Source organism: Marmota monax, unplaced genomic scaffold (assembly GCF_021218885.2).
Source record: "Marmota monax isolate L192 unplaced genomic scaffold, Marmota_monax_Labrador192_F-V1.1 WCK01_AAM20220418_F8-fsc00106, whole genome shotgun sequence".
Taxonomy (NCBI): Eukaryota; Metazoa; Chordata; class Mammalia; order Rodentia; family Sciuridae; genus Marmota; species Marmota monax.
Genome location: NW_026695218.1, coordinates 10,709,130 through 10,724,683, shown reverse-complemented (window position 1 = coordinate 10,724,683; position 15,554 = coordinate 10,709,130). Strand labels below are relative to the sequence as shown.

Genomic DNA, 15,554 nt, shown 5'->3' with positions numbered 1-15,554 from the left:
ATAGGGACACTAGAAATACAAAAGCAGAATGTTTAGGTTACCACAATAATTGAGAGAGCAGGAATACTGGAATTCATACAATGTGTGAGAGAGTTCCAAACAACCAAAAATTCCCCTCTTCAAAATCCCACATGCTACTCTATGAAGAAAAACATACTAAGAAAACAGGTGGAGATTTCCCAAGGACAGTCCCAGTCCTGAAGGTCCTCCAAAGTACTTTCAAGTTTTATGAGTAAGAAGATATTATAACTTACAAATTGGGTCACAAAAAGATAATAGGTGACAAATACATATCTGATGGATTTTTCAAATGTTATTGTTAAAAATTTAGGAGAGAAATTATCAGAATGTACCCAAGTTAAAAAAAAAAAAAAAACCCTAATATTTCTGCAGAGGTGGGCCACTTACATCATAGCCTCTCAGCACTGCCAGGTGGAAAGCTAGCAACTGCAAAGGGATCACGCTGAGAATGCCCTGTAAGCAGTCCACTGAGTGTGGCACCTTGATTGTTCTTTTTGTGTTTTTAATGGTCTCAGTATCCTCCTTATCGCAAATCACCACAGGGCGCCCCTAGGAAATAAAATTACACACACACACACACATACATACATACTCAATCACTAGAAAAAAAATACAGGACTATTGGCACAAGAATATGCAAATTTTGCACTGCATAGTCTACACAAAGTCTCACTGACAGATTTATTTAAACACAAAGTCATACAGATTAAATCTGGTTGATCTCAATTAGGCAGTTGAAGAAACAGAAGTTTTGCGGAATTCAGTACTTTTTTTTTTTTTTAAGCTTACACAAGTAAGAAATTCCAGGTTTAGTGTTTGTTTGTTTGTTTGTTTTGGGGTTTATTCCAAGGCTTAGTGTTTGAATCCAGATATGCCTACCTTCCAAGTTTATTACCACTACATTGTGCTTATGGAGTAATACCTTATGGGATTTATATGTAAAGCCAAATGATCTGAAAAAATTATGCACAGCATTCATAATATTAACATTGAACAGTTAAGGTTTCTTCTGAGATAAATATTTAAGAATATTAAATTAAAAGGAAGAAGCATATGTTAAAACTGAAAGACGAAAGAATTTAGAAACCAAGGCCTCAGTTTTAGTCTTGTTTAAGCTTATTATTATAACAGAGAATTAGAATGTGCTTTTGCAGCAACAGATGCCCAGTGGGTAACTAAGATCAGGAGAAAAACTGACATGTCTGCCTTATTTTGTAATATATTTGTCTTCTTTATTACCTCAAACTCTGGTCAGATTCTGCACAACTCTGCATATGTTAATCATTCAAGCAATGTTTATCTAAAGCTGGTAATCCACCCCCTTTAAGGCTGAAGACGATAAGAATAACTAAGCTATTTCAAAATTTACAGGGCCATTCAACTGAAGCAGTGCTGTGAAGTCTTCAGTCATTGCCCTACATCTTTCATGAACATCAGAGCTTTGCAGACAGACCACCTCATGATGAGACTGCTGTCCTAAGCAGGAATAATCACCTCATAAGAATCAAAATGCCCCCAATAAAAGAAAGATCTGAGAGACAGCCCTTCAAAGCAAATAGAGATTGCCCTCTCAAGCCCTAAGATGATAAGGAATATTCTGGGGCCACATCCCAGAACCAAAACTGAGATAAGGAATTGTGCATACTTTGTACCTCCTATCCCAATTCCTCCTCTATTTAATCCTGAAGCTCAAGTCAGTACCCCTGAAGGCTGAGACGCTTGATCTCACTTGCCTTCCCCATATGGCTTTATTAGAGTGCATTCAAATAATGTCCTTGATAAAAGTTCCCTTCCAGCTTTTCATCATTACATTTTCCATTTGATTTCTGGAATGAATGAATGGCCAGACCTGATCTGTTGGGCCCCCCAGAATCAGGCCTTGGTCTCCATTAACATTTTATCTATGAGGTCGATCCCATCAGAAGTCTAAGTATCTCATTCCTTACACATAAATCTCAAAGGTTGTACTCCAAAGCTAAATGTAAATGTTTTTTAATTTACCTATTCTGGCACTGATTTATTACTTTAAATATGATAAAATTCAAACAAACTTTAATAACTGACTCTTACAGTCCCAAGGTATCCTCACAGCCACCTCTGACTTACCTGACGAGCAACTACCTGCTGAAGAGCATTCTGACACTTTGCGTAAGTGTGATCTCTCATGATGATCATGATGACAGGCATCAACTTATCCACCAAGGCCAGAGGGCCATGCTTCAATTCACCAGCAAGGATGCCTTCAGAGTGCATATAAGTAATTTCTTTGATTTTCTAATAAGAAAGAACCAAATAAGCCTTCAGTCCATTTTTTAAAATTCTATCTTTAAGTAAATATTATACAAAGCATCTTATAATGTTAAGTCACTGCCTATTTATCCAACAGTATTAAAGCACCACAGATATATGGAAATATAGCTAACAATTTAACAGATCATTATTTCTATATTATCAACAAGTATTTAGAATTTTTTAAATGCACAGGTCTTCTTTAAGGTTTCAGATTATTATGAATATACATATTTCTCTGTAACTGTTCCCCCCTTGCTGTATGTTTGATCACAATTTAATTTCATACCTAGAGAACTTAATATTTTATTCCTTTTTGAACAATTTATACACTCAAGTTACTAAAATCTAAGTAAACAAGCTAAGAGATCTTCTTGTTTTTTATAGGGGTTCTTTAAAAAGTTCCACATATTTCATTCATTCATTCTAAAAGTATGGAAGGGTAGGGGATAATTCAGTGATAGAGCACTCACTTAGCATGCATAAGACACTGCAAAAAGTGTAAGTATGACTACATGCCAGGTCCATAAGTCAGAAGACTAAAATTAACTGTAAATGAGGAAACATACCAGTGCCCCTTCAAGACAAGTAGCATAATGATAGCCTCGTCCCATTATCAGGACTGACTTCTGATGATAAAGTTCTGTTGCCAATTTCTGAATTTCATCATCCATGCTCAGTACTTCTTTAATTAAATCTGTTAAGAAGTAAATTTACTATTAGCAAAATCTATGAGAAATGGATCATTAACTGAACAAACAGATATAAAACAATAATATATTGGTAGCAACCAACGAAAGACCAATATTTCTATTCTTCTGTTATCAGCACAGGATTTTTAAATACACGGGAACAAAAAATACAATGATCTTATATTAACTAAGTAGCTACAAACCACAGATTCAACAGTAATAAAAGAATTTCATTCACTACCAACTCACTTAGAAAACAAAAGTAAAGTTTCCTCTCTTGGAGGCAGCCTATTCCACACACCTTGGAGTGTTACTTCCATTTCTCTAAATAAACCCCATACACGTTTTCTACTGGTGTCTCTGAACCCTTTCTTTCAGGAAGACAAGAACCAGGGAACCCCATCACCAAGTAATATAACTGGTGCTGTGACATGGATTGCTATAAGAACTAACCTGCAGATGCCCCTGAGGGACTATGCCTAGGGACTATGCCTGTGGCTCTGCTGCCATCATCATCTGTATTAAAGATTCCACAGTGCTCACCTGCCATCAAACACCTCCTCTTAAGCTAAAGCAAGGAACCCTAAAACTCACTATCCCAACCCCTTGACTACAGGCATATAACACCAGGCCACACTACCATGCATAGCTTGAATCCAAAAATGTTGGCTGGCCATTTGTTTCCTTATTTGAGAATTCATTTTATTGTTCTTCACCCATTTTTCAACTTGGGCTTTTGTTTGTCTTGTCTAGCAAGATCTTGAACTCTACAAAATCAAACAAGTGATCCAACACTCACAACCAGAAGGGTTTTAGAGTTCTGAGTCCCTGAGAGGGGAATAAGTAGCCAGACAGACATGAGCAAGGGAGGTGGGGAAAAGAAATTCAGGCTCTACCCCTGTGTGGCACCCAACTGGCTGTTATACTGCCCAGGGACCTCAGCTACTTGTCAATCTGGAGAAATGGATAAGGTCTATGATAACAAAAATTTCCAACAAGGTAATATTGGTGCAGATGCACTAAACTATGGCAGGAAATTGTACTAACGACCCCAGATAAATAATTCGTGGAAGGAAGGCTCCCAAACAGGTCATAAACAACTCAGAAGACATGAGGCTATTTCCTCTCTTAAAGGCACCCACTCCATGTACCTTGAAGCATTATTTCCCTTTCACTAAATAAACCCTTTACAACACTTTTTCTAAAAAGAAAACTAAAATGTGAATATCCTTGTACCAGGCAGCCGTTTCAATCCAAGCATGATCTCTTTGCGTCTCTCTTGCATGGAGATTCTGTCATCACACATCATAAGGGCAAACATCACAAGAGATACAAACTGGCTGGTGTAAGCCTGAAATGTCACAAAAAAGGCAGAAATTAGTGGCAGTTGCATCTTAAAATATATTTTTTTAAAAGGATGAAAAGAAAATACACATTCATTTTTTTAATTTGGTTTTGGTACTAGGAATTTAATTCAGGGGCTTTTAACCACTGAACCACATACCTAGCCCTTTTCTATTTTGAGACAGGTCCTTGCTAAATTCCTAAGGCTGGCCTTGAACCTGCAGTCCTCCTGTCTCAACCTCCCAAGCTGCTGGGATTACAGGCATGCATCACCACACCCAGCTCCCAGTAGTTTTACAATGTACATTGTCTATCTTTTAAAAGCAACACAAGTGGCACTAAACTGGAAATAGTCCATTTTGGCTGCTAGACAATTGACACCACCACCCCTTTTTTTTTTCCCTTGAGTCAGGGTCCTGCTGGGTTGTCCAGGCTGGTCTTGAACTCAATGGTTCAATGATCCTTCTCTCTTCACCTTCCATGTAGCTTCGACTACAGGCATATAACATCAGGACCCACTACCATGCATAGCTTGAATCCAAAAATGTTGGTTGGCCATTTGTTTCCTTATTTGAAAATTCATTTTGTTGTTCTTCACCCATTTTTCAACTGGGGCTTTTGTTTGTCTTCTTCTTCTTTTTTTTAAATTATTCTTAAGAAGGCTTTTAATATATTTTGAGTATTTTTCTTAAGTTTGGTAGACACACAGTTTTGTTTTGTTTTTAACTTTTATGTAGTATTTGTCAGCTTAGCCAATGCTTCCATATTGTAACACCAGTTAAATATTAAACTTTCTTAGTTCTGTTGCTTTAACTGTTCCTTTTTATTGACTTTTCTTTTTCTTTTTAGTATATCTGAAATTGATTTTGATATAAGATGGTACCTTCTGTTTTTATTTTATAAGCAGCCAATTTTGCCTCCATTTTCTATTGATTTCTGACACTTCCTGTAGTCTGAGTTCCTTGCTATCCTAGATCTATGTTGCAAGACTACTGATTTTGTCTCACAGTTCCAACATCTCTACAAAAATCAATTTTCTATTCAGAATAACGTACTTTCATCAATTTGTGCTGGGAATTTTTAAGTCTATAATGTACTAGTTTTCATTTATTAAACAAATATTTATGGAGCATCTTGTTTCTTAGTAAAGTTTTTTTTTTTACTTACTTTCTACAGCTATTAAAAATAAGAGTTCCTCTCCAACACATACCTCTTCATCTACTTTTCTAAGTAGATATTTTCAATTTATAGACAAGACTTCTTCCAATATGTTTTATAAAAAGCACTTTCTGAATTCTTACTCATTCTAAGTCTTTAGTTGATATTCTTGTGCTTTATAAGTAGTCAATTATAACTGCAATGGAGAATTTTGTTTTATCCTTTTCTGTTGTTTTACTTATCTCTTTCTTATTAAACTGAACAGAACTTCCAGTACAGAGACAGCAAACAGATTTCATATAAAACCAATGCTAACACATCAGGACTTAGTGAAACATCACACTGAGAAAGATTCTATGGCCATCCTGTTTGCTTTTGCACTACAATACTATAGATGAAATTCCAGGAAGGTTCCAAAAGAGCAGGTAAGAACCACTAACAAGAAGGTTTTAAAACTTTCTGTTTTGCAGTTCACTCATTCATTTTTCTCTATTATTTGTCAACTTCTGTTTTGTTTATTCATGTATTCATATGTGGTGCTGAGAATTGAACCCAGTGCCTCACACATGCTAGGCAAGCACTCTACCACTGAGCCACAACCCCAGCCCCAGCCCCAATATCTTGACTTGTGGGATATCCAAACTGTTTCCAATCCAAACTGACGAGACAATAAGTATTCCAATTCCACTAGCCAATTACTAAAAATGTCATTCTACAAACTAATGTTTCTTTGGAATGCAAACATTTCAACATTATTTTTTAAATATAAATATTAAACAGAGTAACTTTAATGTATACATTTTTCCATTACTCTGCTGTTACAGTATAATTTCCAATTTTAAAACCATGTTTTTCTCCACACCCTACCCCACCAGTGCTGGGAATTGAACTTAGAACATCATGCATGTTTGGCAAATACTCTACGACTGAACTATACTCCCAGTCCCCATATTTTTTATTTTATCAATATATACAAGGAAAACAACTGTAAGAAAATTAAGCAACACCACACATTTAGAATCTACTGAGGTTTGAAAGAATTAACCAGGAAAATGTTGACTCTGAACTTTTAAACTTGGTTTTTCTTTTTATTCAGCCAAAAACAAAGTCAGATGAGTATATTTCTAAAGTCAGCACTGTGGTGAAATTTTAAACACCTGCAATAACATACAAAAATGGCTGAACCTGCACATTTATATCCATCAATTCCTACAGAAATATCAAATTGTCTATGGTCTGACATTATGGGAAATAATATCCCTGTAATCCTAATAGTTTTTTCAGGCAAAGCTGGGAATTCATACGCTGGATCATTGAGCTTAAGTAACAGGGTCAATGATCAACTCTTTTGATTACCCATTAACATACACATTTACCATTCAGAAATGGTCTATGACTAAATATTCCAACACTTATTTTAAATAACTCCAGCCCAGAATATCTAAGACAGTTGAAGAAAAAATTACTTTGAAATCCAAGAAAAAAATTAAAGTAACACCAAATCGCCATATTGCCATATTGTCAAATTTTTTAAGACAAGTTTTTTTTTCCTTTTGTTTTGGAGAGTGAGGGTACCTGGAATTAAACTCAGGGGCACTCGACCACTGAGCCACATTCCTAGCCCTATTTTGTATTTCATGTAGAGATAGGGTCTCACTGAGTTGCTTAGCACCTCGCTTTTGCTGAGGCTGGCTTTGAACTTGCAATCTTCCTGTCTCAGCTCCTGAAGCACTGGGATTACACACGTGCGTCACTGCACCCAGCCAAGAAATTTAAGTATGTACTATAAAAAGATGCTTATTTCAGTGTTGGGGTTCTGGATTAGTGGTAGAGCACTCACCTAGCATGTGTGAGGCACTGGGTTCGATCCTCAGCACCACATAGTAAATAAACAAACAAATAAATAAAATGAAGGTATTAAAAACATATATGCTTATTTCAGAAGATATAAGGATTGGGGAAAACTGGGTGAAGGAAACATGGGACTTCTCTGTACTAGTGCTATAGTCTAGAGGAGTATTCCCCTCAAAGGTTTGGTTCCCCAGGTGGCACTACTGGGAGGTAGTAGGACCTTTAAGAGCTGGAACCTACTGGAAGGTCCTCAGGTCACTGGGCATATGTCCTCAAAGGAGACTGTGGGACCCCTGATTCTTAGTCTCTCTCAGCTTTCTGGCTCAGCTGTTGTTCTACCATGCACTCCTGCTGTGATGTAGCATCCCTGCCAGAGGCATAAAATGGGACTGCCTAATTTGGAAATGGAAACTCCAGAAATGTGAGCCAAAAGAAATCTTTTCTCTTTTATAAGTTAACCTGCCTCAGATATTTCATTATATGTGAACTTGATTAATAACAACTTTGTAACTTCCTCTAAATCTATGTTTATTTCAAAATAAAAATATTTTAAAGACTTGCAGAAAGAACTATTAATACAAGTAACAGTATCAATGAACCTCAAAAACTTCATACTAAATGAAAGAAACCAGACATAAAAGACAAGTATTATACCATCCCATTTATAAGAAATTTCTGAAAAATGACAAAATACAGCAAGGGAAAGCAGTAGCTGCTGGGTATGAGGCTGGAGGTTAAGGGTGGGAACTGGCGATCAAGGAGTACAAAGAAACTTTGGCATGTGATTAAAGTCTTAGTCTAAAACTGGGTTGTTGGGACAGTTGCATAGCCAAATAAATTTACTGACACTACACACTTAAAACTGGTGAATGTTATATCATGAAAACGATCTCTCTGTAAAACTGCAGAAAAAAAGGTTAATGGTAGAATCCAATTGATGAGTATTGATGGGTGTTAATGTAAAATTATTTTAACTCTGCTACATGTTTGAATATTGTCATAATAAAAAGTACTCGTTAAAAAAAGTGAAAATTTTAAAAATAGCATTTCCCTTGGCAGCTCACAATTCCAGAAAGATCTTATAAAAGATGAACTGTGCTATATTCCACATACACCACATTAAAGCCCTTGTTTCACGATATGTTGTGAATAAAGAAGCCCTGGGATTCTAATCGCCACCCTCATCAAAGCATCTGTCTGGACACTGCTCTAAAAATCCATTAACTGTTGCTGAGGGCAGCTGGTTATTTATTCAGCCACAGGATGAAAACCAAGCACAAACAACTTACATTTTAATTACCATACAGAGAAAATTCAAGTTTCAGCTATCCATAAATTATAGTGTTAGTAGTATCAAAATACCCAAGAAATTAAAACCTCAAAGTTTTTACATAAGAATTACAAATTTTGCACACACAAAAAAATTTTCCATGAGATTCTTTTTGAGGAAAAAAAAGTTAAGTGTGGTTATTGATCCATTACCATCATCTTCCATAACCCCTTAATTAAACTCAAAACCATCAGCACTAAAGTGTCTTATTAGATAATCAGCAAAAAATATTAGATTTAAACAGAAAAACAGATAATGAGAAATTGAACATTTGGAAATCATAAAGTGTAATATCTATGGAGAGATAAGTCATCTGCATTTATATAACTTTCTAAGATTAATTTTTTAAAAATATTTTTTTTAGTTGTTCGTGGACCTTTATTTTATTTTTATGTGGTGCTGATAATCAAACCCAATGCCTCACACACACTAGACAAGCACTCTACCACTAAGATACAACCCCAGTCCTGATTTTTTTAAATTATTATTAAATTTATGCATGTCCTACTTTCAAAGAGCAACATGGTCTTAATAAGCCTTTAAAAGAACTGAAATTCAGAAAAGTAGCAGGATATAAGGTCAACATCCACAAATAAATCATGTTCCTGTACTAAATGATGAATCTACTAAAAAAGAATTAGGAAAACTGTCCCATTGAAAATAGCTTCAAAAATAAATAAAATAATTGGAAATCAATCTAACAAAAGAGGTAAAGGATCTATACAATGAAAGTTATAGAACACTGAAGAAAGAAATTGAAGAAGATCTCAAAAGATGGAAAGATCTCCCATGTTTTTGGATAGGCAGAATTAATACTGTCAAAATGGCCATACTATCAAAAGCACTATACAGATTCAATGCATTTCCCATCAAAATTACAATGATGTTCTTCACAGAACTAGAAAAGCAGTTATGGAATTCATTTGCATAAATAAAAGATTCAGAATAGCCAAAGCAATTGTTTAGAAAAGGAGGCATTGTTTAGAAGCATGAAGCATCAAAATACCAGAACTAAATTATATACTACAGAGCTACAGTAACAAAAATAGCAAACTATTGGCATCAAAACAGATATGAAGTCCAATGGAACAGAATAGAAAACACAGAGACAAACCCACATGAATACAGGTATCTCATACTAGACCAAACATACATTGGAAAAAAGTAACCTTTTTAACAAATGGTGCAGGGTAAACTGGAAATTCATATGCAGTAGAATGAAATTTAACCCCCTTCTCTCATCTTCCACAAAATTCAAAGTAGATCAAAGACCTAGGAATTAGACCAGAAACCCTGCACCTGCTATAAGAAAATGTAGGCCCAATACTCCAATACGTCAGCTCAGGAACTGACTTCCTTAAAAGATTCCTAAGGCTCAAGAAGTAAAATCAAACATCAATAAGTGGAACGAAATCAAATTTAAAAGCTTCTTTACAGCAAAAGAAACAATAAAGAGTGTGAAGAGAGAACCAACAGAATGGGAGAAAATCTCTGCCACCTGCTCCTGAGATAGGGTATTAATATCCAAGATACATAAAGAACTCAAAAACTTAACACCTAAAATCATCATCATCATCATCATCTTCCAATCAATAAATGGGCAAAAGAACTAAACACGTCTCAAAAGAAGAAATACAAATGGTTAACAAATAAATGAAAAAAATATTCAACATCTCTAGCAATTAGAGAAATGCAAATTAAAACTACACTGAGCTTTCATCTCGCTCCAGTCAAAATGGCAATTATCAAGAATACAAGAAGAATAAATGTTGGCAAGGATATAGAGGAAAAGGTACACTCATAAATTATTAGTGGGACTGCAAATTAGTGCAACTGTTCTGGAAAGCAACATGGACATTCCTCAAAAAACTAGGAATGGAACCACAATATGACCCAGCCATCCCACTTCTCAGTAAATATCCAAAGGATTTAAAATCAGTATATTACAGAGACACAGCGATAGCAATGTTTATATAGAAGCTCAATTCACAACAGCCAAACTAAAGAGCCAATCTAGGTGCCCTTCAACAAATGAATGGATAAAGAAAATATGGCATACATACACAACGGAGTATTACTTGGTCATAAAGAAGAACGACTTTATGACATTTGCTGGTAAATAGATGGATCTGGAGACTATCATGCTAAGTAAAATAAGCCAATCACAAAAAAACAAAGGTCAAATGTTTTCTCTGATATGTGGAAACTAACCCACAATAAGCAGCAGTCCGGGGAAGAATAGAAGTTCAGTGGGGTAGACTAAGGGAAATGAAGGGAAGGGAGGGGAAATGGGAAAAGGAAAGATTGTAAAATGAATACAACATAACCTTCCTATGTACATATATGAATATAACCACAGTGAATCTCACCATCGTGTACATTCATAACAATTTTTTTAAAACTACAAATAAATAGTAGAAAGATCAGTAGAGTTGTGAGAAAGGAATGGGGGAAGGAGAACTAGGAATTAAATCAGAACAAATTATATTCTATGCTTTTATAATTATGTCAAAATGAATTCTATTGTCATGTATAACTAAAAAGACCCAATAAGAAAAATAATAAAGTATTAAAAAAAAAAAAAAAAGAACTAAAAGGCAAAGGCAGAAGCCAGATGTAGTGGTACATGATTGTAATCCCAGGAACTTGGGAAGATAAGGCAGAAGGATTTCAAGTACAAGGCTAGTCTCAGCAACTTAGTAAGACCCTCAGTAACTTAGTGAGATACTTTCAAAAAATAAAAAAGACTGAGGGTGTAACTCTGTGGTAAAGCACCTGTGGGTTCTATCCACCATACCAAAAAAGGAGAGAAAGAAATGAAAGTTCCTTTATACCTCCACAAATGTAACATCTAACTAGAAATATATATATTTTCATAAAATACTCATTTATTTGGTATTTTTATTTGTTCTTATTAGTTATACATGATAGAATCTATCTTGACATACATATTTAGAGTATAACTTCTCATTCTTCTGGTTGTACATGATACAGAATTAATCATATATGCACATAGGATAGTAATGTTCAATTCATTCTACTATTTTTCCTATTCCCATTCACCCTCCCTTCCCTTCATTACCCTTTGTCTAATCCAAAGAACTTCTATTCTTCCCTACCCACCCCCATTATTATGAGTCAGCATCCGCATATGAGAGAAAACATTCAGCCTTTGTTTTGGGGGGACTGGCTTATTTTACTTAGGATGATATTCTTCAGTCCCATCCATTTACCAGCAAATGCCATAATTTTATTCTTCTTTATGGCCGAGTAATATTCCATTTTGTATATGTACCACACTTTCTTTATCTATTTATCTGTAGAAGGGCACTTAGGTTGGGTCTATAATTTAGCTATTGTTTTTTAATTTTTTAAAAATATTAGTTTTTAAATTGCCAAATTTATACCAAATGTATACTCCTTACAAATCTTCAAAAGTAGTACATAATTTTGACCTATTTATAAGAATCCAGGAATCTATAAATAAAAATGTCAAAAAAACTACCTTAATTAAACTGGATATTTCCAATCTATTACTTTTCTAATTCCTAACTATATTTAATAAAAGAAAGGGGTGCCATATGCATAAGTACTATGTATTCCACTATGCCTCACAGGAGGATTACAAGTGATGAATAGGGACAGCCAGCAGAGACATTTTCAAAGTAGACTTATGATATATACTTTGTCCTTTTTAAACACTAAGATTGGAGAGAAGAAGAGTAGATGACAGTCTTATCTATACTGACCTTTAAGTCTTACAATAATTACAATGACAAGTAAAATATATGAGTTCTATAACTGCTAAAAAAAAAAAAAAGAAAGAAAAAGAAAAAGAAGATATAGACTATACTATATGCTAGTCTGTTTTACCCAATACTATGATTAATAATCATCAGAGACAGAATTCAAGAATTTACCTTTGTACTGGCCACACCAATCTCAGGACCGGCATTAATATGAACACCACAATCTGTCTCTCTTGATATAGAACTGCCAACTGTGTTTGTGATTCCCACAGTTAAAGCTCCTCTCTCCTTACAGTACCGAAGACCCATCAGGGTATCTGCTGTCTCACCTGTATAAAAGAGTACAGCAAAAGTACAACATGGAATAGTTTCAGCATATGTTGTTTCTTAGATGTAAAAACAAATGGATCACATTTTTAATAATATCACACATTTGAAACAGAAAAGATGCCTTTAATAAACTTAAAAAGTTTTTAATAACAGGTTTTTTAGGATCCCTTTGCCTCCTGTCTGAAAATTCAACTCTTTGCAAGTAAAAGATATTCATTTTTACTAATTCATAAAGAACATAAATATGGAAGTAAATCTGTATGTCATGCAAAACCAATTTATTTTTAAATACCATTGTTTGCCAAGATATGCTAGAATTATTAGAAAAAAAATGACTTTCCTTCAAGTTTTTAAAATGAACTTACCTGATTGACTAATGAAAAAGCAAACATCATCTCGAAAGACTGGTGTGTTTCTATCTAGGAAATCACTGGCTAGTTCCACCATCACTGGCAATTCAGTCAGCTCCTCAAGAACCTGACGTGTCTGCAGAGAAAAGGTGATGTAATCATACAACTTGCCTTCAGATACTTTTTTCCACTGGGTTTCTTTGGACTTAACATACAGTTTTCACTTTTTCTGATTATAAAAATGATAAATACATAAAGTTAGAAAATACAATACAGATTAAAGCATAAAAAATAAGATCCCACTACCCAAGAAATAAGCACTGTTAACATTTCAGAACAAGTCTCTTTAGACGACTACCAATGCAAATACACCCACACATAAAACATTTTGAGAAACAGAAAAAGCACTGTTGTGAGTCAGCTTGTATATTATCTCTAAACTTCCCAATTCCTAATCTTTAAAATGAAAATTCATATAATACCATACTCATTGAGGGATTTCAAACGAGACAACAGATGTACAAGTATTCAGTGAAAACCTGAACACTTTAAACATGCAATGTATGTATACATAGTATCATTTTCCAAAAAAGTCAGCACATTTTAGAAATCCTGTTTTAAGAAAGCTCACATTTTCAAATTTTGGAGTATTGAAGAGGGGTGATAAGAGTGTGGTTTATGTCTCTGTTCAAAGGACACCTTATTTCCTTTCACTCAATTTCCATTCTAATTAAATTTTTTTTAATTTTCTCCAAACATAAAATTAATAGAAAATATAAATGTTCAGACAGAAAAACTTGAGGCTCTATGGATGTGAATAGATATAGTGATTCTTTTTTTTTTAAAGAGAGGGAGAGAGAGAGAGACAAAGAATTTTTAATATTTGTTTTTTTTAGTTATCGGCAGACGTTGTCTTTGTATGTGGTGCTGAGGATCCAACCCGGGCCGCACGCATGCCAGGCAAGCGCGCTACCACTTGAGCCACATCCCAGCCCGGTATAGTGATTCTTTTAACACAAACTCTAGAGACGCCCTGACCTGACAGCCCTCCAACACCCTCACCAAGCAAGCCCATCTTTCACCTCATCTCTACATTCCTCCTCCATAGTAATAAAGACTGTAAATATGTCCTTATTCCACAGCCCTTCAACTTTTGCTTGTCCACAAATTGAAACAGAACTGGATTGTTCTATTTAGATTTCCAATAACTTGGGTTTGGCATTTTTTGGAAATATTTTAACACCATGAACAGAGTCTTCAAAACTAAAATGCTCTTGCAGGCATGGTGATAAAAGCCTATAATCCCAGTGATTCAGAGGCTGAAGCAGGAGGATCACAACTTCAAAGCCAGCCTCAGCAACTCAGTGAGTCTCTAAGCAACTTACTGAGACTTAGTGATGAGACTCTGCCTTAAAATAAAAAATAAAAAAGGGCTGGGGACATAGCTCAATAGTTAAGCACCCTGGGTTCAATCCACGGTTCCAAAAAAAGAAATGCTCCTTTTGTCATTATTTTCCACTGACATATTTTCCTTATTAATTATATATAAGTTATTGACATTAAAATGCTAGAGTTTTTCAAGATGGCAGAATACAGGAGGTCGTGTTCCTGGCTGCTTTGTGGTGTGAAACCAAGAAAGTAGACAGGGAGCTTCTCCACAAGGTGGGTGAACCAAAGGGGGTGGGGGGTGCTTTACCGGAATTTAAAATTGGACATTTAAAGCAGAATGGGGACACAGGAGGTTAGACATAATAAGGAAAAAATCCTCATGGACACAGCTGCTGCCATAACTGGGTCAGAAGCACCAGTCAAAGTGGTTCCTCTGTGAGGACAGTACAGGGATAAGGGAATGAAAGCAACCCGCATTTTTGGGAGGTCCAAGGTGCATTTTGGGAAGGTCCAAGGTGTACCTGGGTATGAAGCCTTTAGAGATCAAGGACATTGCCCAACAAACCTAAAAGATGCGCCGCATCATATCTGTGTGTGGGGAAAGAAGCCGCCATCTCTCCAGGCTATGTGCAGAGAACAAAGGAAGGCACCATTTCCCAGCTGTGAGCCGCCCCCCTACCCCAGCATCTGAGGAAGCCAATTCCTGGCAAACCCAAGTTTGGCCCAAAATACAGGTCCAGTAAACATACATTGAGCAACAAAGTGTGCTTAAGTGACCAGGAGAAAATCAAACGTACAGAGAGGTTTACATAGGAGACTACTGGTCTCAGAAACCCACCCAGCTCTACCCTTCTTCCTCCAACTAGACTGCTTGCAGGCCTGGCTGGGAGAGACAAATCCCAGAACTCGGAAGGGCAGGAGTGAATTTGGCTGGGAACTCAGAAGGGCAGGACCAGGAGAGATTTGTTCCTAGACTGAAGGCCCAGATCAGTAAACGTGGTATCCACAGTGTGACAAAGGGGACTAAGAATGGGGCCTCCCATCACATGCG

At 35.7% G+C, this 15,554-nt stretch overlaps 1 protein-coding gene across 2 annotated transcripts in view; it reads right to left on the bottom strand.

Moving 5' to 3' along the window:
- Gfpt1 (glutamine--fructose-6-phosphate transaminase 1) overlaps positions 1–15,554 on the bottom strand; it is a 69,233-nt gene that overhangs the window by 6,973 nt on the left and 46,706 nt on the right. For both annotated transcript variants that reach the window (XM_058575064.1, XM_046432290.2), the window contains 6 exons: positions 13,130–13,250; positions 12,606–12,763; positions 4,239–4,353; positions 2,880–3,007; positions 2,128–2,295; positions 409–570 (listed from right to left, as the gene is read on the bottom strand). In XM_058575064.1, coding sequence (XP_058431047.1) covers positions 409–570; positions 2,128–2,295; positions 2,880–3,007; positions 4,239–4,353; positions 12,606–12,763; positions 13,130–13,250 — 852 coding nt within the window. The remainder of the gene's footprint in view (positions 1–408; positions 571–2,127; positions 2,296–2,879; positions 3,008–4,238; positions 4,354–12,605; positions 12,764–13,129; positions 13,251–15,554) is intronic.